The 26,023-nt window shown below is 40.3% G+C and overlaps 1 protein-coding gene across 1 annotated transcript; it reads right to left on the bottom strand.

The window, feature by feature from the left end:
• Positions 1 to 1,065: 1,065 nt before the first annotated feature.
• Positions 1,066 to 25,022, bottom strand: tdrd12 (tudor domain containing 12). The gene is made up of 37 exons (XM_084734166.1): positions 25,017 to 25,022; positions 23,250 to 23,414; positions 21,890 to 22,026; positions 21,523 to 21,642; positions 21,237 to 21,292; positions 20,974 to 21,059; positions 20,485 to 20,662; positions 19,712 to 19,776; positions 19,522 to 19,628; positions 19,341 to 19,406; positions 19,209 to 19,260; positions 18,270 to 18,352; positions 17,678 to 17,734; positions 17,510 to 17,569; positions 17,302 to 17,382; positions 16,744 to 16,804; positions 16,338 to 16,445; positions 14,503 to 14,688; positions 14,171 to 14,324; positions 13,350 to 13,477; positions 12,839 to 13,030; positions 12,461 to 12,589; positions 11,180 to 11,297; positions 10,918 to 11,057; positions 10,549 to 10,778; positions 9,752 to 9,833; positions 9,264 to 9,445; positions 8,922 to 9,129; positions 8,559 to 8,651; positions 7,753 to 7,925; positions 7,369 to 7,659; positions 6,990 to 7,057; positions 6,509 to 6,590; positions 6,206 to 6,319; positions 3,141 to 3,294; positions 2,043 to 2,103; positions 1,066 to 1,899 (listed from the first exon to the last, which is right to left on the bottom strand). The coding sequence occupies exons 1-37, from the start codon at positions 25,020 to 25,022 to the stop codon at positions 1,826 to 1,828; spliced, it is 4,347 nt and encodes a 1,448-aa protein (XP_084590292.1). The 3' UTR covers positions 1,066 to 1,825.
• Between the last annotated feature and the right edge of the window lie 1,001 nt (positions 25,023 to 26,023).

Below are 26,023 nucleotides of genomic sequence, written 5' to 3'. Positions count from 1 at the left end.
GAGTCATATTATTGAGTGGCAAGCAGATGTAAAAAAAAAACTGAAAGCAGCTTCTCTAATCATTACAGTAAATTGTTAAAGAAATCACTCATACATCAATGCAGCACAAAGAAATCACCTGGAAAGCTTTCAGTGCTCAACATGATTTAAAAGGTAATGCCGCCAACAGAGACGGATAGAGGTGGGCATTTCTACAACAGAGAAAATAATGTTTGGGTTGAGGGATGATTTATGCTTCCATGCAGATTCAGATTAACTCCTATCATGCATCAGTACCACTCATTCAGAAGAAAGAAGAAAAAACCTGCAGGTGTAACCTCTAATTTACCTCTAATTTACACTGGGCGCGGCTGTGCGTCTCAGCAGCGTCCCAGAAGCGGCTCGGCACTCCGCTCTGCGGAGAATACGCAGCAAGTCTATTTTTGACGAACGGGTAGGAAGTCAGGCACGGAAAACAGGGGAGAATCCAGTCGATTTTCAAAATAAAAGACCCCGTGCAGACTCACAATCATAAAGACAGACAGAAAATTAACAATTTAACTACGTAGCCTGCTTATCCATGGTAGAAGCACAAAGAGCAAGGAAAGAGAACTTAATCAACAAAATCAGAGCAAGTAAACATAATCAGACGGGCAAAACGCTCCGCTGCTGAAACGCTGCTGGTGTAAATTGAAGTTGCGTGCATGATGGAGCAAAACCGCGGCGCAGGTGCGCCTAGTGTAAATTACAGGTTTGGGCTTTTCACCAAATGTTATGCCATTTTAACAACAGAGCCTTCACTTATCGTTCTTCATGCAGCTTAAAATGTTTGAAATTTGTTTATTAGTTTTTGTATGTTATTGAAATTATCTTTGATGATATTTTTCTCTGTTAGTTCTTGTTTCTCTCCAGCAACTTGACTGGATGGTGTCGGATTGGTTCGAACAAAGTCTGAGGATCTGGAGAATTAATAGTACTGACGTTGTGACACTCGACCTTATCAACAGCTTGCCTTTACTGAACCAAACCATAATGGAACAACTTATCAGATTCAGGGTTACACAGTCCAAAAACTGTCCAACCTGTTCAACTGGATCCACCCACTGTTTTTAAATATCACACTTTTTAATCTGTTTAATCTAATCTATTCTCAAATCAAAAGGTTCAAGTCCAAGTGAAGTCATGAGTCACTGGCGCTAAAGTTAATGTCATGTGACTCGAGTCCATACCTCTCCTTTCTAGTATGTGTCATTTGTAGTAATATTACACATCCTGCATATGCTAATACTGACCTGTCTCTAATATTTTTTCTAAATACTACGGTTGCCAGTTTAAAAGCTGGCCAGAGTTGACTTAATTCAGTTGTTTTATCGTCCTGCCATGCAGTGTGAGGGTGCTCTTTCCTCTGACATCAAGGGGATTAGAAACGAGAACATGGACAGGGTCGAAAAAATAAATAAATCGTGTTCGAGAAGACAGGAAGAAAATCTGAATCCTGATTCTTTTTCTATTTTCACATGAAGGTGAGAAGATTCTGACAAAAGGTTTGGCTGAACGCTTCTGTTACGTCAAACTAAGATCACATCTTGTTTTAAGGAGTTGGTCACTTTCAACCTGAAAGTTTAAATCTCGAGGTCCTGAGTACTTCACAAAAAAAAAAAAAAACTGAAGAAGCTTCTCTTCCTGGGTCTCTGACAGTACAAACTTTAGTATGAAGGAGGTTCACAGCAGCACTACCAGCACCAACACAACAGATGATCATATTCTTGTGACCCTCTGATAATAACAGATGATGGGAGATGAAAGATGAGATGTTTTTTTGTGTGTGTTTTCTTATCGTTTGTCTTCAGTTGCTCTCCCTGCTGCTCCCTGAGTTCACACACGGGTTTTTGTCTCCTGTGTTCTCGAAAAAACACGGACCTGAGGACCAAAACGACGACATGCACAGACCACAGGTCAGTGTAGCCTTACAGCAGGTATCAAAGACGATATCTCACATTATTTTTCAGAATCACAAATTACTGTCATGTTAATGTTTCCAGTTACTGTGTTTTTTTTTTTACCGTTTGGGATTCTGTTTTCATCCTCTTCAAAGTGCTCCATGTCATAACTTACAAAAATGTTCTGTGTGAAGAAAGAAATTCTCTGTAAGTTCATCTTTTTTTTTTGCACCAGAGATGTTTTGCTAAGCCTCGACTCCAAACAGTAACTGTCCAATCATAGATTAACAACCGTAACTAGGCGCTGGAGGCCTGTCAAGCTTTGCACTTCTCTACACGTAGTGGTGGCGTTCAGGAGCTCTACGACGAGCGACCTCATGAGTTTGGATGGTCTTTTTTAATCATCTTTCAAAAACACTAAACCCAAGAGCATTACGTGTGAATAGATTAAACTTAGTCTTTATCTGTTCTAACGTAAGCTGTGAACATTAGCATGTCCAGCTAATTAGCTTACTATCTGCAGCCTCCACCCAAAATCTGCGTTGGACACCGCTGCATTTGCCAAACTCATGGGTGACTCTCTGGTTAAAATTGGGGTTTGTTATGTGGTTTGAGGAGGAGAGTGAAGGCTGACGACGGCATCTCTCTCTCTGACTCACTCATTAGCTTAGCTCTTATCCCGGCTGGTCTGGCTGGGTGATCGCCTCAAGGTCCGCTGCACTTAATCTAATCCTTGTGCTTCCTTGACAAGCATTAATGAGTGAACTTCTGTCTCCTATCATATATCATATATTGTATTTCACTGTCTTCACTGTCAGCATTTCCGTTATATCATGTGTGCAGCCGTTAAGCAACTTTCAGACCATTTTACAAGGTTCATTTTTTTTTAAATGTGTCAACATTCGCTCACATTAGCTACACTTATGAAATCTGCTAGTCAGAGGCATCAAACTAGTCGACAAAATCCACGGTTGTCAGCTAGAAATGAGAAGTTGCTTTTGTCCACTTCTCTTCACTGTAAACCTCATATGTGCAGTGCAAGAATGAAAAGCTTGACAGGCATAGCAACAGTATCTAAGGAGGGTGGGACGTAGTGAAGGGTGAACTTGGAGCAGCTAAAAATGAATTCTGAAATTCATCTTTGAGATGCAACAACAATTTAATGGCCTTCTCATGGTTTACTTGTTAGGGATTTATCATGTTTGTACAGAACTCCAGTACCTTGTTCCTGAGGAGTCTTTCCCAGCGTCCCTGCTGTTGTTTGACCAGTTTGAGGACCGGCTCATTGGACTTCATTTCCCAGCAGCAGCGGTCAGCAGCAACGCTGGCTTGAAGCTCCAGGTCGGCTCTGTAGGTCCGACCGTTCAAACTGCCACTGATCACAACCAACAGAGGGAGAGAGGGAGGGAGGGAGGGAGAGAGAGAGAGAGAGAGAGAGAGAGTGCGTCAATCTGATCACACGGAGGAAACATCGGTTTCTTTACTGAGCTGCTGCACAAAAGACACACTGTCCCCTCAGTCTGTCCTCACCTCTCCTCAGGACGACCTCCTTCATGTTCACATCAATCTGATACATTTGTTCACTTGAGTGTTTCTACTCAGCCTGTAACCAGATTCTCTCATCCACCACCTCAGTGTAGTGAACTTAACTGCAAACGAAGTAGAGCTGCAACTAACTACACTCAGTTCAGAAAACAGAGAGACATACAGATCATTGCGTCCCCGGTCTTCAAATGTCTTGCTTTGTCCAACCAACAGTCCAAATTCCAAGGAGAGTCAGTTTACGTTTGCATAATAAATGACATGAACAGTATGGCTGTGTATTGTTTAAAATCTCATGTATTTCATTTGCTACTTATCTTTCCTATTTAACACAACACCCATCATGTGACTGGAACGATTCCTGAAATAATAATTTTATGCATTTATTTCCATCAGAAGCCACAGGTGTGCAGTGCAGCCACACTTTCAAATGTTTTGGTGGCAATTCAGCATGTTGAACTAACAGCTCCATCAAATAGGCTGTGATCAATTTACGCACCGCAACACAGACTGTATGAGTCGTAGCTGCTGCGGTAGTGGACCAATCACAAGTTGTATTAAATCAAGAACACCTGTGGTGATTGGCTGAATGCAGGTATCGAGTTCTGATATCCAGCTCTATTTAAAAGTTTAATTCTAATAACAATTCCCAATTGTTGGCAATTTAATGTCAATCAACAACTTAATTGAAAAGTCTTTTTGCCACTAAAATGAAACACTTATTCAAGTCTTACTATTCAGACAGAATTATTTTGCAGGGCTGCAACTATTATTTTTTATCATTAATTGGTTGATTATTTTCTCAATTAATCAATTAGTTGGTTCAGAAAATGTCAGAAAATGGTGGAAAATGTTTATCAATGTCTTGTTTTGTCTACAACTCAAAGATATTCATTTTACCGCCATTAAAAAAAACCCAGAAAATATTCATGTTTAAGAAGCTGGAATCAGAAAATTTTGACTTTTTCTTTTTTAACTGACTGATTGATCCATTATCAAAATAGATGGTGTTTAATTTAATGATTGATAAAAACTGCTGCAGCTTTTGTTAAAAGCACTTTACATATTTTAAATTTAGAAAACAAGCACATACAGATAGGTAACAGTTATCGTTCCAGTTACTGCTACACATTAAATTCCAGGTAAGAAGACAATCAGATTACAGATACATTTAGTAAGAACGGGGATTATTGGTGGGATTACAATTTCAAACAGGAAGGAACAGCTGGACAAACTAATAAACCAAACAACCAACATAAAACACTTAAAGGTACAACAAGTAATCTATTATTTAATGACTATCAAATTAATCTGCATCTATTTTGATATGTGATTAATCCTTTTGAGTCATTTTTAATTAAAACAAAGTCAAAATTCTCTGATTTCAGCTTCTTAAATGTGAATATTTTCTAGTGTCTTTACTCCTCTCACAGTAAACTGAATATTCTCAAATTATGGACAAAACATCTGAGGACGTCATATTTAGCTTCATCAACATTTTTCACCATTTTCTGAACCAAACTGATTAAATAAGTAAATAATCAACCAATTAATCAATGATGAAAATGACTGTTAGTTGCAGACCTAGAAACACTATAACAGGCTAAACGATGTCATTATATTTTATACTGAGGTAATCCAAAAGTAACAAAGTAATAAAGTTGCATTACTTTAATGCTGTGATAATTGGATTACTGTATTGGAATACATTTTTAAATTAACCCTTCCGACCCTGTGCAGTGGTAAGTGTGTAACTGCACTAATCTGTGTCACAAATAAACTTGTGAACAAATTAAGCAGGAAAGGTTTTAATGTCTGTTCACCAAGATGGGCTGATGACAACCAACTGTAATAATCATATGAAACAAAATATTGATTTTAAAACATTTTATTAAACTAGTTACAGATAAGTCTGTAGATGTTGGGCTTCATTCAAGAACATTTTCGTATTCTTACCTTAAATTTCTTATGAAGGGCTCATACGAACACGCCACAGATTCAACAAATACTCGTGATTTCAGATATCAGAGTCTATGTATACGAGACTTGTAAATTAGCATAATTAACTCCACAATGATACCATGTAAGGCTGCAGTGTTCATTCACAAACATGGCACCAAAAAGAACTAAAAATACTTAATATGCAGTAATTATACTGTTGTTATCTGAAAAGTCAAAGTCAAAATACAAGAAAACTGATGAATGTAGTAAGTTCTCCTAAATCACTCGCACACACCACTTTAGAACAAATCTGTTTGTTCGGTTCTTGCATGAGGCCCATTGGTAGAATCTGTAGCGTCACTGCAGCAGAACAACGGCAGAAAAAACTCAACTTCTAGTTTCTGACTGAACTCAAAGTAACTTCATCTGTGCGCAAACATTTTGTGCCACATGTCACAGATTCATTTGATTTAATCTTTAGCTGTGAAAAGTATTTTTCAGAAACAACACATTACAGAATAACTTTAGTGTCCCAATAAAGAAAAGAAAGTTCCCTACATGCGTTCACACCTATTCGTCAAACTGTGAACCTGAACTCTGTCTGATGTGTAAACAGCAAGTCAGAAACAAGTGTTCAGTGGAAACGGTGTAAACTCATGTTTGTTTAACTCACACAGAGGCTAGCCATGCTAAACATGTACCCACTCCCACCGGTGTAAAGTGCTCTGGATAAAAAGCTCCACCGAATGTTGGATGTGATGTGAACTAAGTGAGCGATCATTGGCGGTCTGCTCCTGACAGACCTGTAAACGACTCTGTCGGGGTAGAAATCGCAGCGCTGACTCTCGGGGTTCATCAGCTTCACCGCTACAGTCACAGAGTCGGGCGTCTGGTGCCAGCGGACCAGAGGGTGGAAACTGAAAACGCAACCAGAGGAAAATCAATACAGTTTAGGTCTAAAATCAATCTCTGCTTCAACTTAAAGGCTGGTTCTGTAGAGTTTGGATTATCGACTGTAGATTTAAAAGGTGAGATTAACTTTTTCCACAATGCATAAACAGAATAGTAGAAGTTTTCATTTAATATCCATATAAGATGTCTGGTACCTTTTTACGGAGTTGTTGCAATCTGTCTCATTACTGCTGGTGACCTGCTGGCTGTAGCTTTGATCTTCACCTGCAGACACACCTGAACACACACACACACACACACACACACACACACACACACACACACACACACACACACACACAGAAAATTATTAACACATGAGTGAGTGAAGAAGCAGCTGCAAAGTCTTGTTTTGACTCTGCCTTATTGTTACAATGGCTGTTATTTACTAAATTTAGTAATAAGTAATATTTTATTAGGATCTGTTTCTGTCTTTTTGTAGCACACTTCGATACAGTTTTAGGAATGAACACCAAATAATCCTGGGCTTCATCTACAGTTAAAAGTCTCCTGATGGCGTCACAGTAACATACAAAGATTTATTTTATAGAGCTCTTCATATTTAACAATGTACATGAGTTTGGACTCTTGTTAGGACAGAACTTAATTTAATTTTTAAGTTAATTTTAAGTTTACCATTTTCACAAAGGTTGAGAGCAGCAGTCTGGCTGATCGAGGGCCAAAGTTCTGCTTCATCGATGTTCCTGTGGATCAAAATCAGAGTTTCCTGTCAGTTTCCCATTAGGGCTGCACAATGAAACAAAAGTTTATCAAAATTGTAATATGGCTTTCTGCAATTCTGAAAGGAGATGCAGTATTTGTTAAAAGCAAAATGTGTGTTAAAAAACTTCTAAATGAAAGTTGTGAGATTCCTGCAAAAAAAAGTCACACCAGTAACAAATCATATTGCAATATCAGTCAAAATAATCGCAATGGGACTTTTTTTTTCAAAATCGCTCAGCCCTACTTCTGAGGGATAACCTGTCAGACAGAGTTCTTCAGTAAAGACACCAACCTCATCACCTCAGCTGATTTCAGATCAGCAGTGTGTGTGTTTCTCTGTCCAACAGCTGCCTGGTGCTTCAACAGGGATGCCTGATCACACACTGGAGCCAGCTGGGGTCCAGCTGATAGAGGTGCTGGGACCAGGGACTGGATCACTGAAGATACTGGATCGAGAGGCTCACAGGGCTCGAGGTGAGGAGGGTCAGCGAGCCGACTGACCTCGGCTGTTCTGACGGCTTCAGCCAGAACTTCCTCCTCAGCTTTGATCCTGACCTCCAGAGACCTCGGATAATCCTCCAGCCTACAAACAACACAGTGCTGCTTCATCCATCATAGTGAAGGTGACTGATAACTTGTGTTTGTCCACTGCTGGGACAGTCTAGTGTTTCATTACCCGGAGAGGTGACCCGCCTCTTCGCTGCTGCATGTCTTGCGCTCCTGGCAGAGCGCCCTCAGAAGGTCCAGATGCTCTGGGTTGCTGACTCCCATCCCGGTGTTCAGGATCTCTGACTGCACGCTGTATTCGTTGATCATAGTTTTCATACCTGGTACCTGGGTCACACGGACCTTGGGGGGAAAAAAAGTTTACTAGTGCCATCTGCACCCAAAATAGTCCAGAGTTCACATTAGTATCACACAGACTGAATTTGTGGACAAAAACCTTTTGATCTACTTTGGACTTTTGGAGAAACCTCAAACTGTTAAGGTTGGGTCAAGTTAATGTGACATGATTTTAGTCCTGATTTTCCACTCGCTGACAGATCGCCACCAAACCCCTCTGAGAAATGAGCACTGTGCGTGAACTGTTTAAAGATGCGACCCAGAGCTCGGCAAAAGGTCACTGGTAACTTGCTGACGCCCAATGAGATCTCAAGCAAGTTAAATATCTGGTATCTGGAGGAGACAGCAGCAGCTACAGCCAAAGAGAGCAGACAGGAGAGAGGGAGGAGAGAGGGAGGAGAGAGAAGAAGAGCTAGAAGAGCACCAGAGCAGAAACCAGAAAAGCCCAAGTACAGAAAAATGAGCAAAAGGTAGTTATAAAGCAGCATTAGTGGTTGTAACATTATAAAGTAGTTCAGCCCAGTGATCTTTGAAAGTAGTGTGTAGGGTGACTAAGCCCTAAGAAACCTTATGATCTGTTGTTAATTCAGAAACTTTATTTGTCCATCAGTGGCCCGCTGACTGAACGAGGAAACCTACCATGGGATCAACAAAAACACTGTTTCCCAGACTGAAAGCCACTCTGGCTCGGTGCTGCAGACCTCGGATCTTCTGGCTGATCGCTCTGGTGACCTGTGTAAAGCAAACAGTCTCGTGACGGTCATGTGACTGGACATTGTTTCTGCTCACAGGACTGATCTTTCTGCTTAAGAGCATCAAGTCCAGGACAGTGAACAAACATCTGGATTTTCAAGCTGACAAGCAGTAGGTCAAAGGCCAATCAGATTTCAGCAGGAGGGAAAAACAGTGGAATAATGGATTGATTTAAGTTGAAAAATAAAACAGGAGTAGTGGTAATGTCCCTGTGTATTTGACACCTAAGAGAGGAGGTGAGTGAGAAACCTTGGGGTGCCAGTCGGTCTCGTTGTCAACTGGTTTGACCTGACAGACGATGATCTCCACGGCCTGGCCGGGCAGAGAGTGAAACTGCTCCGGGAGCTGGAGGAGCTGATGAGATTTGACCTCCTCCTCCTTTCCAACATCAATAAACCGAACAAAGATGCTGAAAAACAGCCGACCACCTCTGTCTGGGACAGACAGGATCTTCACCCTGCGGCAGGGAGCACATACTCACATTATACATTTATCTGTTCAGACTTGTTGTCATGTCACAAGTAAAATGAGCTTCAGTTTATAAAGCAGTTAAGAAATAACTCAAACTTGTATTCTGGTTTCATGTCGGACCTGTGGAAGACCTCGTCCTCCTGCATGGCGTATAAGCCTCCCTCCAGGAAGTCCTTTGCTCCAGGCTGCTTGTTGGCATAGTAAGAGGTCATCTCAGACGCCATGGTCTGGAAACCTCCGTCCTCCTTCTTGACGATACGACCGTAGAACACTGACGCCGCCTTAATGTAGAGAGGCACAACCTGGGAGCATCAGACACAACACAGGTCCATATAATTCATAAAGTTAAAGGCAAGAACTGAGTAAGACAAAAACACAGAGTGAGCTTCAGATAACAGAGAAATCAAAGATCTGATTATTACTTTAAAGAATGAGATTTAAACTTAGAAACAACACGAGGAGTGTAAAAAATAACCTGTTTTTTTGTGGTTATGTATAAAAACTAATTCATTATTGTTTCCTTGATGTGCTTGACGATGTGTGTTAACTCAGATGTTGTGTGCAGAAGAGTCTGATGGGCATACATGAAAAGCGTAGCAGTGACTCACTTCTATGACTCCGGTGGCAGGAAGCACAGACTGGTCCAGGTGGGAAATGAGTGTGTGACGGTCGGGACAAATGCTGCTGTCTCTGCAAAGGAGAACACACACAATCAGATAATGTGGCTCATTTTCTCATTTACTTAAAAATAATAATAATTAAGGGGGGGGGGTAACAGGTGAGAACAGCAGCTGTAGGGTTTGTTTAAAAGGACTGTAGTATTATTTGTCCATCTATATTTTTATGGTGTGAGCTGCAGAGTTTTGGAGATATCGGTCGAATAGATGTCTGCCTTATATAACAGAACTAAATTGTACTCGCCTTGTGGTGCTCAAAACTAAAAAACACACACTTTCTCTTTCCAAAAATCAGGACCCAAACGTATTTTTTTGGTGCTTTGATCACCCCAGGATGTGTGCCATGTAGTTCCATTACATTAGAGAGGAGACAGACATCTGTCTCCAAAACTCCACAACTCACACCAAAAGTATCTAGACGTATAAACAGAACTACAGACCAGGGGTGAACTGTCCCTGAAGACTGTGTCTGAAATAGGGCTGCAAATATTTATTTTATCATTCTCTAAATTATTTTGCAATTAAGCAATAGTTTAGTCTCCAAACTGCAGAAGATGCATTGTTTAAGTATCAATGTTTCACTACATACCATAATAAATTGAAGATGAAATGCAGATTCATCATTCTCACATTCCCATTGAGGCTCATCAAGTATCATCAGAAATATAAAAAAATAAATAAATAAAAGAGCAATGTATCATTATTTGAAGAAGTGGAAAGAAGCTGACCTGCAGACTCCGAAGCTCTTGAGGTAGCTGCAGAGAGGCCTGTTGGTCTTCTGGTCCTCCCGGGCCACATGGACACCCTGGGCAAAGGACAGCAGCTCAGGGGGCAGCGGGGCGTTGGTTCGCACCAGGTAACGCAGAAGCCCGACTACATGACATGCGTTCCTCTCAGAGATCAGCAGCACTGACCTGGTGAGGGGAGGGCAGCTCTCTGTTTGATCCTGAGAGGGAACCTTTGAAAAGAAATCACAGAAATCATCCAGAGCACCTCAAACCTGGATACTGAAACTGTGGTTTATCTAAATGCATTGATCATTTAATTTAGCAAATAGGATTTTATCAACTAAGTTCAACCCGTCTGATTGTTCTTACTCGACCAGAATGGTTTCTGAAGTTCTCAGCCATGCAGAAGAGTCGGCTGCCGAATACTTTGGGAGAGGAGGGGAAGCCATAGTGGACGACACAAGTCGCGTCTCTGATCCCCAGACACTTCAGACACTCGTTGGTGATCACTAGAGGTCAAAGGTCAAACACAACAAAAATGAACAAGACAGAAGCAGTGTTGGTGTTCAGGGGGGAAATTCAGCAAATGTCTCTAAATGTCTTTGCTGTTGATGATGATCTCCATGTTTACCCAGAATAACATGAGTCCCGGGGCCGATGTCTTTCCTCCACTGCTGAATGACGAAGTCAAACTTGTCAGTTAACCCCTCGTGGATCTTGAGGCTGAATGCTGATTTGTTGCTCACAGCCTGAATGTTAGAAAAGAAACTGGTAAATCTTCCCTTTAGTTTTTCTTTCCATTGATCTAATCTGTAGATCTGTAGAAGTGAGTATTCCCGCTCGTAAATAAGAGACGGTCCCTCCCGTCATTGAAAACAAAACTCATCCTGTCTTGTTGCTGTGTTATATTCTGGTATTTTGAGGGTGCAGTGGTCTAAACCTGTTTCCCAAACTTTTTTTCTGGGGCATAATTAGCAGGTTCTCCTCCCATCAATAATACAATATACACTTTTTAAATGCTTTATTAAAAGCACTGCTACAGACATAAATATTCTATTTACAAAATTTCTTTCTTAGTGTTTTAATTCTTTTGCGACCCAAGTATAATCTCATGTGGGTGACGACCCAGTCTCTGGGAATGACTGGTCTAACTGGTATATATGCCTCCACATTACAACAAGTAAAATGTACTTTTTGGTACACCAATTTGGGGCAAAGATGAAAAGATGAAGACTTTTGAAATGTGATGAAAACTTTTTAGAATTTAAAAGTTTCAGCGAAGTCAACTGGCCCAGATCAGCTCAACTCAAGCCAGCTGATCATGTCGCCTGCTGCTCAGCTTGTCAAATCACCAGGCTTGGCTGGTTTTAGAACATAAGGCAGCTGTTTCAACAGCCAATCAACTTTTAGCAAAGTCGGCCACAAGCTGCGAGTAATAGCTGAGCTTTGGATGGAAGGCAGACAGGATCACCTCATCAATTTGTTTGAGGAATAGCTGTATCTGTATCACACCAGACTTTACTAATACACTGAGAATTTCACTTTTTCCTCTGCTCTGCTTACATTCACCATCACTCTGTCACTCTCTCTTTCACTCTTTTCAAACACACTATATGCACACACCTTTCATCGGTACCAGAAGTGCAACTGTAGCAAAAAAAACCCACTCTCACTGTGCTCATTCATATTTTAAGATTCTACAAATATCCAGCTACAAAACCCTGCAGAAATACAGAGAGTCCCTGCTATAGAGATAAAACATGTCGAGTTGAATTGGCGTAATCTGGCAGGTTTTCAGAAAAGCACACTGCAAGTAGTTGCAAGTTTCATCACAAATCTTTGGTCTGAACTGGGTTTGAGAGCACTGGATTGTGCAGCATAATGTGAAGTGTAACTAACGCCATTGTTTCACCTTGAACACATCTTCAACATCCTGAGCAGAGTTGGTTACAATCAGAGTCTTCTGGCCGACATCGGGGTTGAAATCCAACGCACCCAGTAGAACTGAGATCTTACTGTTCTCTAGAGTCATGAGGATGATCTGTGAGAAGACAAACAGAAAATCTCAGAGCATCAGTCTACACTACAAGTTATGACAGCTATGAACACAATCCGCAGAGGGTGTAGACAATTACACAAGAAAATCTGCAGTTATTCAGACATTTTAGTGTAATTCACGATCAATTTTAGCCATCTTAATGTCAGGGACATTGTATTTAATTGCATTTTTTTTTTGCATCTTGCACACATCTTAAATTAAATATTAAGTCGTAATCGTAATGAGACTGACCTGCTGAACGTTACCATAGAGAGCAGCTTCTTCAGGGACGGTCATGACAATGCAAGGGTACAGCATGTGATTGGCTAACAAACCCTCCATGTGAGTGGTCCATCTTTTCGCCACGGCAACAAGCTGCTGAGGACAGGAAGCCTTCTCCTTGCTGGAGGTCACCTTCTGGAAATGCTGCAAAATGGTCTCCATCTAAAAAGAGAACATCCATGTTCAAAGAAGTGTGTTCAAAGTTTTAACATTGGGAGGACATATTCATGAAATAAGTCTTCATATTATGTCTTTAGAGAATTAAGGAGTTATCACAAAAGCTTGACCTCAATCTTCCTAAATTTAACTGGTGCTGAAATTTGTCCTGTCCTTCTTAATATTATAACCATACAAAATTCATTAAAGCGAGTAATTTGGCGTTTTCAAAGTAAGTATTAACACTAGAACAACCACAGGGTCACCTTTACCCTGCAAAAGGGGTCACTTATATTAGTTGTGTGAATGAGGAGCAGACTGTCACCTGGTCTGGAGCCAGAGTGAAGAGCCGGTCGGCCTCGTCCAGCACCAGGTGGTACAGACGCAGGAACAGGAAGCAGTGGCTGGACAGCAGGCGAACCAAACTGAAGGGAGTGGTCACTAACAGCAGGCCTGGTAAAAACAAATACAGCGTGTTTAGGAAACTACGAGCCTTAACTGATAATCCAACTTACAGACGAACAAATGCATTTGGAGTCATGAGCTGACCACCAGCAGTAGGGCTGCACACTTTGGTAAAAAAAAAATGTATTTACAATTATTAGCTGCAATAATTAATTGATTGTGAATCGACTATTAAATGAATCACCAACTATTTTGATCATCAGTTAATTGTTTTGAGTAATTTTCCAATTAAGAAATCTCTGATTTCATCTTTAAAAGTGAGTATTTTCTGGTTTCTTTTCTCCTCTCTGACAGTAAACTGAATATGTTTGACTCGTCAATAAAACAAGACATTTGAGGACACCATCTCGGGCTTTGGGAATCACAGTTTTACAGTTTTCTGACATTTTATGGATCAAACAACTGATCAATTAACTGAGGAAATTAATCGGCAGATTAATCAATGATGAAAATTATTGTAAACTGACAAATGCTGGGGTCTGCACTAAACAAACATATTTTCTGACATTTGGAGAACAAGACTCTGCAGCACCACAGTGCTTCATCACACATTTCTCCTTTTTCAAAGAAATCTGATTTGGTTCTGGTTCTGTGATTTGGATATTGCACTTGGCCATATTGAGATTTTGATAATATTGTGATAAACTATGCAGTCCTAACTAGCAGAGATTGTTTGCTCACAGTTTTTGGGGATCTTGACAGCCTTGGCCTCGCCTTTTTTGACGCCCAGCAGCACAATGACGGGGTGGAGGGCTTGGGTGACTTTCATCTCCTCCAGCAGGTCATACATTGCATGCGCCTTCTCCCAGCCTGGACACAGCAGCACCACCATGGGCTGGACACAAACACATCAACACAGATGGGACAGATTCAAAAATTAGAACAAATGGCTACATGGCTGACAGCAAATGATGGTGCTGCATAAGGGGAGATATGTTACAGCTCTCCTGTTTTTTATATAAGAATCTGATGAGGAAGACTTTCATCCTCCTGCCTGGTGTTGATACACTCACCCCTGTACTGGAGGTGAGGGAGGCGAAGACAGAGTTGAGCAGGATGTGGGTGAGCAGCGGGATGAGGTAACTGAGCGGCTGGTCAGCGTTGGGGGAGACGACGATGGTGTTGCATCCTCGAGCCACAGCTGGCCAGCTGTGACGGTCAGCTGGAGACAGAGTGTTGTACTGCTTCTTCCGCAGCACCTGGACACAGAGCGGTCGCTGTGTGAAACTCAAGTGAAGTTTAAACATGAAGCTTGGTTGCAGTGTCAATAAACATCTCTCCCTCGTAGAAAACTCTAATAAGACCACTCTATTTCACCCTCCTTCCACAAGACTTCGTTCATCACCAGGTTCTGTGACGCCAACATTCACTGCTGATCAGGAGGAGCTCGCTGATGGACACGCAGCAAACCAGGACCTCATTTCTTCACTCTGCTCGCTCTGCTGCTGCCAGGACTTCGGCATTGCCAAAAGCCATCCAGGGCTACCAGATGCCTTCAGACCGACTGGAACCGCTGGAACCTCCGTTTGGAGGGAAATCCACCGAGCTGTGGACAGGCTGCTGGCAGCTTCCTACCATCATCATATTTGTCAGCAGTTTGTTCAGCATATTTGTTTGGATCACTAAAATACTTGTTCTTCCAAATTACTATGGAATCAACTTCCTCCTTCTACCATTTTGTGAATTTTTTGAAATGATAATTACATGAAAGCAACACAGCATAAGCTGATGTTTGTTTCACTTTTTTTCCCAACAGAAACCTTTGCCTCAAGAATAATTTAAAAGATGCAACAATTACATCTAAAAATCGACACATAAATGGCTTGATATTAAACTTTCACTTGCAGCCAGTTGCACCAAATGTTGCTGAGCTTAATGGAGATTCAATAAATCACTGAATTAAAAACAGGCTGCACCACACAGAACTAGCCTCTACAGTATGTGCATACAAAAAAACAACGTGTGACCTGCTCACAAGAGTAGAGGACGCACAACAGAATATGAACCACATATCTGACACTGATGGAAATGCTGTTTTAATAATGGTGTAAACTGGAGTTACAGTCTGCAGGCTTCAATCATAAAACTTGTTCTGGTAACAGCAAAGATTAAAACAACCAACATTGTTACAGGAATGAACTAAAACACATCTGATTAAATTCACCAAAAATAACAAAGAACTTGAAAGATTTACATTTAACATTTAACAAAACAACATAAAAGGCTCAAGTTACAAAACCTCAAGTAGAAAAAGCAGCATAACTTAATCAGTTGTTTCCTGCTCAATGTGAACTACATGAATTCTATTTTATCAATTGTTTTAGTCTAATCAATAAACCAAATAAACTCAAAATGTCAAGAAAGGAAATATTCTTGCACCTTAAATCTTAGGTAGTACACTTTCTGTAGTCAAATCTCTCTTTTACCAAACAAAGACAAGATAGTTAAAGAAAAAGTACAGTGAGCAGCAGTTAGCCATTATGCTGTTCTTCTTTGGAGTTACCTTTGACAGGTGCTCGTATTTGATACATCGCTCCTTAAATTTTAATGGTGTTGAAGAACTTTGTAATAAATTTACAAAAACAGCATCTGGTGTAACCCAAACCGGATAACAAAAAAACTTTGTTTGCAGTGTTTTTCATATGTGTTATATGCTTCGTATTTTTTGAGGATTTCTTAGACCTGGGTAAAGATCATTTTTAAATTTTAAAACTTTTCAATTAAAGTAAAGGTCTCTAAGTAAATCTATTGTGACACATTATTTTGTTTCTCGTACAATCTTTTTTCTCTTAATTCAGATTTTCTTCATTTCCAAGTCTAAATAGCCTCAAACAAAACTGTTGTTTACCGAGCGGAGACTGTCAGTGACGGGGGCATTGTCCAGGCTGGTGCAGGGCTCCACTGGATAGGCAGAGTGCACCAGAATCCCGCTCCTCCTGGGATCACTTGGAACAACCTGAGGAGCAGGAGGCGGGACAAACAAAGACAAATGAGCCAATAAATATGCTGGTTACATCATAAAGACTGGAGTTCACCTGCTGCTATGCTTTCTGGCATCACAGCAGAGACAGTACTTTGCAAAGCAAATGTCATGTATCTACTGGATGCCATTTTAGGCCATCATATATTAACTAAACTGACATTTATTTACAGACTGTCAACATGGCAGGTAAAGAATAGTCTCCTTCTTCAGCTTGATGGATTCAGTCAAACAGTTTCTTGTGTAAAGTTAAATACAAACTGTGTGAACATACCACATCATCTGCAGCATCTGGATCTGGGTTCAGAGGCTCCGGGTTCAACCTCTCCAAAAGGCTGCATTAGACACGAGAGTCAGAATTCAAACGTCTCGAATATCATTGCTATTGGAAAAAAAAAATACATTTCTCTTCACTTTGCCCACTAAGATTCAATTTTAGAGGCAAACTCAGTTCAACTTTTCTTCCTTTGATTGTAATGAAGTTGTTTTTATTTACATGCAGTCATACAACGAGCCACTACAGTTGTCATGATAACAGCTGTCATGATGACAGCTCGTAAACAGTGTGGTTTTAACTGCTTTCTGAGTGTTTCCCTACTGTTAGACTGGTCGACTGTTCTAAATTAAATTTTGTGTTTAATCAACAGTGACATTGGTCGCCAAGAACATCCCTACTGAACACTGTCTGGTTTTGCTTCAGGACAAATTTCAGGCAGGACAATAAAGTTAGTGGATTCTGCAGGAAACAAACACTCCTGTCCTGTTTTCACAACACTGACTCATTACTCAGCTGATCTGTCTGTGAATCTCTCCTCTCTGAGCTGCAGCTCACCGTGTACAGGCCCAGTCCTCTTCACTCCTCCACGTCTTTTCTGTCTCTGCTGGGCTCGACTCCACTGATCTACTCGAGCTGCTGAAAAATAAAGAGTGTGTGAGTCAGTATTTTAACTGGATTACATTTACGCCTGATATTCACACTGTGATGTAGTCATGCAGTAATAGATGTATAATTAATACTGGGAAAGAACATTTTACTGGACCTTGTTTCTTCATCTGCCAGATGTTCAGTGTGAGTGCTCTCAAGAAGACAATCAGCTCCACTGAAAAAATACACATCAAGACACATAACACAAAACAACCAGCTCAATGAACTAACATGAACATTTTGAGTTAGAAAGCATCGATCAGTCACTTGCAAGCTTCCTCACCTCATACTGAGGTGCTCATGTGGTGTTACAGGCTCACTGTTGCATGATGGGGTTAATCTGTGTAACAACAAAACATGGGAAATATTTCACGTACAATTACACTCAGAATATCTAAAGTGGTAGTTTTACACAGAGCACAGGTCTGCGTTTATGGATTCCACTCCTGTAATAATTACAGCCACAATTAGCTTCCACTTTCCGGTGAACTCTCCTGTAATTTTAATTCAATCAGAGTGACGTCCTTGCATTTTAAAGAGCTGCTTGTTCAAAGTTCATAACATGAGCACCTTTTCTCTATATAGATAATAGAGATAATGATATCCTCTGGAAGTGGAAGTCAGACTCAATGATATCAATATGTGTTTCATGCCTGCATGTTCAGATTTAACTGAATTAAATTTAGAGATGCAGATTTTTGATTCGGTCCCATCACACAGTAGCACCTCATATCCTGTCATTTCACAGAATGATGATTTAAATTGCAGAGGAGCACAGTATTTATTTAGTCCACCACCTCCCAAGATAATTTTAAGCCCGTCTGACCGGAGTTCAGTCATTTCACTGGACTGTTGAATGTATGCTGGCAGCCTACTCTTCCTGTCGTGTGCAGATGCTGGAGGTAGATGTTGATGTCTCTTCGGGTCGACTGTCTTTTAGCTCTTCACTCTGACTGACCTGGAGGAAATAAAACAAACCAAACAAGCTTTTTAATTAACTGTTCATGAACTCCATGCACATTACAATCTAAAATAAAAAAATCTTAGCCAATAACAAGTAGTTTTGGATTGAATTTTTATTAATTAATGTAATAGAAAAATACACTGGGTTATGCAGTAGATTTCAGAAGGTGACTGTATTTAAAGGAGGACCAGATTAGAGCTGCAACAATTGATCACTTAATTGATTATTAATTGAAAAAATTCTCTGATTTCAGCAATGTGAATATTTTTTGACAGTAAACTGAATATTTTTTGAGTTGTGAGTAAAGCAAGACATTTAAAGACATCATCTTAGGCTTTCGAAGACACCGATTGACATCTGTCACCATTTTCTGACATTTTAAAACAAATGGCTGTTAAGTGACCAATAGACTATGTCTCAGAAGAGACATTATTCAAGTGCTTATTCTATACATTTATAACATTTAACAATAGCCAGTTAACAATTTGAGCTGCTGACATTTAGGATGACAGGAAATGTGTTACATTTAGAAAAGATGATGGTGACTGAGGACATTTAGATAAACATCCAAACTAATTTCACCACCTTCATAAAAGTCACAAGGGGGAGCACTAACATCATTCCACAGCAGCCGCCTTTGAGCATTTTATTAGCCTCATGAGCTCAGACGCTGGCCAGTGCTGATTATCTCAAAATACCAGACCAATTAATCACTAGTTTAGACCCTTGTGGACATAATCTGTGGCCTTGTGAGTGTGCACAAAATCTATGTGCTGAAAATTGCACCGAGGGTTTGATTCTCTTACTCATTTAGCTTGAAAAACATTTCATATGCTGCATGTGTACTCACAGTGGGAGCCGCCTGCTGGTAGGTGCTGTAAGGATTCAGAAACTTCAGGAACCTGTGGGGTACGAGAAGTGCTCTGTCAGTATCAACTAATCATACTGAGATGTACTGTACGTGATCGAGGTCGGCTCTCACCTGAACAGACTGAGGTTTTTGGACAGAGCTGCAGCCAGAGACGAGTCCGTGTCCTCTGACGAGTCACTGAACATGAGAGCAGGTCAGTTAACTTGGATAAGAAAACAACATGTACTATGACATGACTCATCCTTATCTGTTTCTCTGTTTAACAGCTGAAGTGAAGAAAATGTGCGCTCACCTTTCTGCAGCCACAGTGTCTGAGCCATTCTTTGATGCAGACTGTTGTTCCTCTGTGACCTTTAACCCGCTGCTTTCCTCAGACGTCTTCAGCTCGTGTTGTTGGATCTAAAGCAGCAGCGAGGTCAGAGGTGAGGACGTGTGGACATTAACTGCAGAACTGACTGTTAACAGTGAGAAGAACTGCTGACCTGAGTTGGAGAGGGAGCTGTCAGCCAATCACCTGCTCCAGCTGCAGCCAGACTGTGTGACATCACTGTGGGTTAAACCAGATTAAAGTCAGTGTGAATGTGAAACAGACTGACAGCACCACAACACTTCCTATTCTGATTAAAGCCACATGATGAAATAGCTGAAAACAACCATCAGTTCAAGCATCATCACATATAATGGACAGATAACTGAAGCTGCTGGGTGAAGGAAGGACCAAAATCCAAAAATTTAACTGCAACCTTTTACAGGAGGTGTTTGGACGTAAAAAGAAAGTCACTCTGAGACTTAAATGTGTAAAGTAAAACAATACGATTAGAGTCCGGAAAAAAAAAAAACTCAAACTCATTACAGCTGACAAAGTAAAACAGCCGTTCTCAGGCTCTTAATCAGAACACATGATAATCAGTTTCTCTCAGCTGGTTCTCAGACACTATGGTACATTTTGTCCATGTTGGCTTTAAAGTTCTAAAAAATTCCCATAAAATGGAAATTTGAACATCTGCAATGACATGACAGTGGAGGAAAACTCCATCTGCTGATGGATATGAGCAAAAGCTTCTGAAATACTATCAACTGTCAACTGCTGTTTCTTAGACCAAGATTGAACTTTAAAACTCAAAGGTGCACAGCAGCAGGAGTGTGTGTGTAGCCCAAAATGTATGAGCACAATTTATGACTTGACTGCACATCTGTCCATGAAATGTCCATGAAATATGTGACTGCCCTGAGCAGGATTAATCTGTGGATTTACCTGGATGTTGTTGGGTTTGTGCCGTCGGCTTGTTGGAGGCCATGCAGACAGTCTGGGTTAAGACGCTGGAGGATAACATGATGGGAAACTGGTCCACCTCATCCTGTCCGCCGCCGTCAGCTGACTCTCTGATGTAAACCGCAAACTTCTTGGCCACCAGCTCGTCGTTCACACAGATCTGATAATTCGACAAAATCCAGGTGATTTGTTTCTGTCTAAAGTCTAAAACTGCAAGCTCTGATAACAAATTTCACAAGTGATAACAGAGAATCAAACATGCAGTAACAGTCAAATTTAAGCAAGAAAGAACAGACAGAAAATTGGATAGGATAAAAATGCTAATTTGCAAAGTCTTGAGAGAGAGAAGAGTTTGAAGGTAACATTATAGAAGCAGATCTTTTGTTTGATTTATGCAAAGCTATAAAGTTTAGGCTCTTTTTCTGAATCAATGTAACTATCTAAATCCTTCACTGAGGAGTCAGAGTTTACCTTGATGTTCCGTACAGTCAGGTAGAGCTCAATGGAGGTGGAGCCCGACTGGGTTTCAAGCAACACGGCCTCTGTCTGAGTCGACACTGATGGGAGGAAACAAACCTTTCAACGTGACTCCTCAAAACTGCAAATGCATTTCAACATCAACCTCGACCATAACACGTTAGTGCACATCAAATGTTGGTTCAAACACGTGAAAACTAAAGAAAAAGACAAAACAACACCACAGTTGTTGTTCATCTGTCTGCCATGTTGGTCACCTTGCAGCAGGCTGTGCAGGTAGACTGTAGCAGAGCTGTCCCACTGAGAGGACGGACTGCAGAGGAAAAGAATAAAACATCACGTTCAAATTTATTTTTTATTTATTTTAGAGGACATTATTAATTTTACAGCACAAATATCTGTAAACTTAACAACAGAGATAAAGCTGAGAAATATATGTGAACTTCAGTAAAGTCAATCTAATTCTATCTATCTATCTATCTATCTATCTATCTATCTATCTATCTATAAGCCATCCATCTATAGTGAGTGAGCTTATCTTACATGAGCTTCGCCTTCTCCTCACAGACAAACACTCGTAGTCTTGTGGGTTTTATTCCTGCCAGCTGGAACCTCCTCACCCAGAAAGGCAGCTTCAGGAATTTCTGCACAGCAACTCGGATCCTTGTCAGATAAAGGCGAGAACACAAAACAAACAGCACAGATCAACGATCACAGCAGGTATGATCCTGTTTTTAATGCTTTCAGGCCTAAAATAACAGCATCCTCATTTCATGCCCTAATAAAACTTTACTGCATGACACCACTAAGCTGTTAAAACATACAATCAAAGTAGTCTTGTATTTGGAATAATTTAGTAAAATGGTAGTGGCTCCAGTGTTGAGGGAGAGTGGTAATGTTCTGGTCTTACTGGTCTGAGGGGACGATGAGTTGTTCTCCGTGGTCGACCAGGAGGCAGCGAGCCTGACAGCACACCGAGTCCATAAAGATCGACTCCACCACAGCCCGACACCATGATTTCATCGCTGACCAGTACACCACACACACCTGAGGGGAAATACAGTAACACACACATCCAAACCACCTCCAGTCCATTAAAGGGGTACCTGATTTCTCAACCTGATCCCAATTGTTTTGTTTTTTTAATATGTTTTTGTGTCTAAGTGACGAATAGGGACAACAGTTTTTGAACATCCCTCCAGGCAACTGCAGCCTATGTAATGACTAAATGGTAACAGTAATTTAGATAAGTGGGGATGTTTTAGACTACAGCAGACAGCAAACTGAACACCAACACACTTTCTCTCCTCCCTTGCAATTATTTCAGATTGATTAGCATGGAGTATTTGAGTATTTAAAAGTATGCAAATAGGATTTTAAGTAAAAAAAAAAAGTTTTTAAATCACTTGCCAAAGAACTGTGCAGTAATAGGATTATTGATGATAAAAGGTTTTTGACACATCTGTCCATATTCACACCCATTCTCTCCATCCCTTCCTCCCTCTTTTAACCAGGTTTCAGGTGGTGCTGCAGTTCTGTCAGCACCCACTTTTCATGTCCATGCCTTTTTTTATTCCATGCAAGTTCTCTCCAAACTGTCGCTGCAGTTGCACAAAAAAAGCTTTGGCTCTCCAAAATCTTAACAAGGTCAGAGTAGGAGTGTCAAGGCCATTTGACGTGCCTCAAGATGCTTTTCGTGTGCGTTCTGCCATTTAAAACAATGGATGTCCTTCAAAATACAAGCACAAGACTCTTTTAGCCCATTTAGGCCTTAACATAAATAAATAAAACAATAAATGTCTTGGTTCATCTTTTCAAAATGTTTAATGTATTTTCACATCTAAACAGTGGAAATGTTTTAAGTGTTTCATTTTGTTTGTCGAGTTTGAATGAAGATGACGATGACAATGTTAAAATTACAGTTTTGCAAATGGAATCTGGTTACTTTGGTGAGAGCATTAAAACAGTTATTTCTGGTTGAATATATATGTTACTCTTTAAAAAGAGGTTCAACTCTGTAGAGCTCCTTTCATAATGTTGCCAGATGCTTTCATTATAGCTTAGTTTCACTCCTTGACAGCTGAAGCACTCTCATTCAATACTGGACCAGTTTCAAAAACTGCCCTCCCTTTGAGTCACTTAGGCACAAAAATATTAGAAAATAATGTCAGGTTGAAAAATACTGTAGTTATCCTTAAATGTGTCACAAGGTGTTGCTGGACCAGGTGTGTAAAAACATGAGTGAAGACAGACTGCAGGTGTTGCATTACCTGTCCCTCCTCTAACGGCGTGGGCTTCAGCTTGCACAGATCCTGAGTGATGTTGTGGTAGAAGAGGTTCATCTGAGCCATTAGGTTGTTATACTGTTCTGTGGTCTCTGCGTCAGCGCCGGGACCCTGAACAACCCGACCCCAGAGGCAGGACGGGTCCTCAACCTGCAGAGGCCAGAGGAAATGTCTCAAAGAGGAACCAGAACTGGGTCCAATCTTACAGATTCAGACAACTTTACACAGTAACTGATGTAAAACAGAAAGCTTTCCTGCAGACTGGAGGCTGTTATAACAGCATATTAATGCCAGTGCTCCAGTCTGGGATCCACATATTGTTTGCTTTTAAGAGCATTCGTATACTTAAAGCACTGTAATGTAAAACCGGTTTCATTTTTTTCTACTACTGAGTAAAGATGCACTGAATATACAAGACAATCAAACACAGCAAAGAAGCATTCTTTGACACTCAGAACTGTTATCACCTCATTCTCTGTCTAATCTAATGCTGCCACAGCACACAGGTGTGCTGTAAAGCAAATCCAGGTGTGCTGTGGGATTTTGTGACAACCATATATGACTGTTGCAATATACAACTACAAAAAATTTATGACTGATTTTTGAATTTATAATATCCGTACACACTCTTTCCCCCAAAACCTATTCTTCTTTTAAAAATCTTCCATCAATGCAAACATGGGTTTCGCCATTTGTGTAAATGCCAAATGATGGGAATTATTAGCGTCTGTCTTTTTTCAGTTTTATTACCATTTTTAATTTTGTGATCTGTCTGGTTTAAATGGGTTGCTGTTGCTTCGATGTAATTTCTCAAAGTTTCAAAAAAGTTCTTGAATTATTTTGTTAATAAATATTTTACAAGTAGTAGAGTTGTCTGTCAAATTTTATTTGGCATTAGAAAATAAAATTAAACATTTCAAGAATCATAAGAGAGATAAACATGTTATAGAGACTATTTGCCACAGATATGGATAAGAGTTCAACTTTTGTTTTTATTTTCACTTGCCCTGTCGTGAAAGTGGGTGAGAAATTTGCTCGCCTGAAGTCAATTTTTACATTCAATTGTTACATTTACCTGTAAAAATTTTTTATTGGCAGTTATTAAATAACAGCAAGGACTAAATTTAATTGCTATATTTAATCTAGGGCTGCAACGTCTATAAAATGTCAGAAAATAGTGGAAAATGTCCTACTTTTTTAAACTCTAACATATATATAAATATGCCAAGTATTTTTTATATATATTATATTTATATAATATATATAAAATATGCCAAGTTGACTTGACAGTCATAATTTACACTATGTTACACCATGCCTTCACAGTAGATCCTTAACTTGTTCATGTGCACACCGTGTGAACTGGATGGGTGTGGTGTGACGATGTGCGCATGCACACAGCATGTTGGGGCTTTAGGACACTTGCACTACACCACAGGAGCAGTATGGAGACATTTTATGTTTTATTTTATTGCTTCTTCCATTTGAAAACTGGTACCCATTCACTTACATTGTTAGGATGTTTCTGTAACGCTGTTCTGTTAAAAATCCAGAAGTGTTTTGTGGACTAAAAAAAACTAAACCTGGCCTTCAACTGGCATGAGAGTGGGTAGATGATGACTGAATTTTTGGGTGTACTATCCATTTGAGTACCCGTGCAAAATTGCGACCACATAGTACAAATTCTAAGTTAATAAACAGATTTAAAATGATCAAAAACACGGACAACCCCTAAAAATATATTTACAAAACCTTCATGTGGGCTTGCAGCCCTGCATTCATTAAACAAGCAACCTTCAGGAAACAGGTGATTTGGAAAAACTCACTTAACCTACCTTTAAAATAGATATTTTCAGCATTGTGTGGTTCAACTCCAACGTCTTGAAAATAAAAGACACTGCAGGAAAACACAACAAGTTAAGGGAGTCTGCTGCAACTCGAAACTGTCGCTGAAAGCCACAAGATGACTGAAGTCAACATGTTCCACCTGTCAGCTAACGTTAGCTAGCATTAGCGTTAGCTCACCAGCCGTCGGTACAAAAGCTCACTGAAATTTAAAAATAAAAATGCTTAAAGGAAGCGGAATTTGGCAGCGGTTTATTTAAACGAAGGTTTTAATTTCTTCTGATTGGTTTCCATGTAAATTAATGGGTTAAGAGTAACGGTCACGTTACCTTTTTCGGAGCCTCTGACCGGTTAGTGAGGCGGCGGAAAAGACAAAAAAAAAAAAATGGAGGTGTGTTGCTGACTGTGGCCGTCAGAGGTCACTGTGGAGACACCAGGTACCTCCTAGGTGAGAGGGTGGTTCTGTCCCGTTTGTATTTTTACTCATCTTATATCAAAGTAAGGGCAACAATCCTAACACAGCGGAAATAATGACAATAAAGGTAAAGGGTTCTGAGTACTGCGTCCTCCGTATTTTTTCATTTAAACTACCAAATTAATAAACTATCTCAAGTCATGTCTAAATAGGAACCCTAATTTGCGAAACTCTCGCGAGATTTGTATTCGCTGATTCGGGTTAGATGAAGATCATGGTTTTGGTTGAAGTGATCACTCTCGCGAGATCTCATCCCTGACTGCATGAATTTAGGGTAGGCTGATAGACTGGACTAAACGGGCTGTATATAGTCAGTGTTGCCAGATCGGTTGGTTTTCCGTCCAGGTGGGCTCCTTTGAGCTGCGTTGTGTGGGTTGAAATGGGTTTGGGCGCATGGACAGAATTTGGGCTCATTAACCATTAGTTGAACTGTTTTTTT

Source organism: Lutjanus erythropterus, chromosome 13 (assembly GCF_056507025.1).
Source record: "Lutjanus erythropterus isolate fLutEry1 chromosome 13, fLutEry1.hap2, whole genome shotgun sequence".
Lineage (NCBI taxonomy): Eukaryota > Metazoa > Chordata > Actinopteri > Lutjaniformes > Lutjanidae > Lutjanus > Lutjanus erythropterus.
The sequence above is the reverse complement of the archived record's forward strand: the minus strand, read 5'-3'. Positions and strand labels throughout refer to the sequence as shown.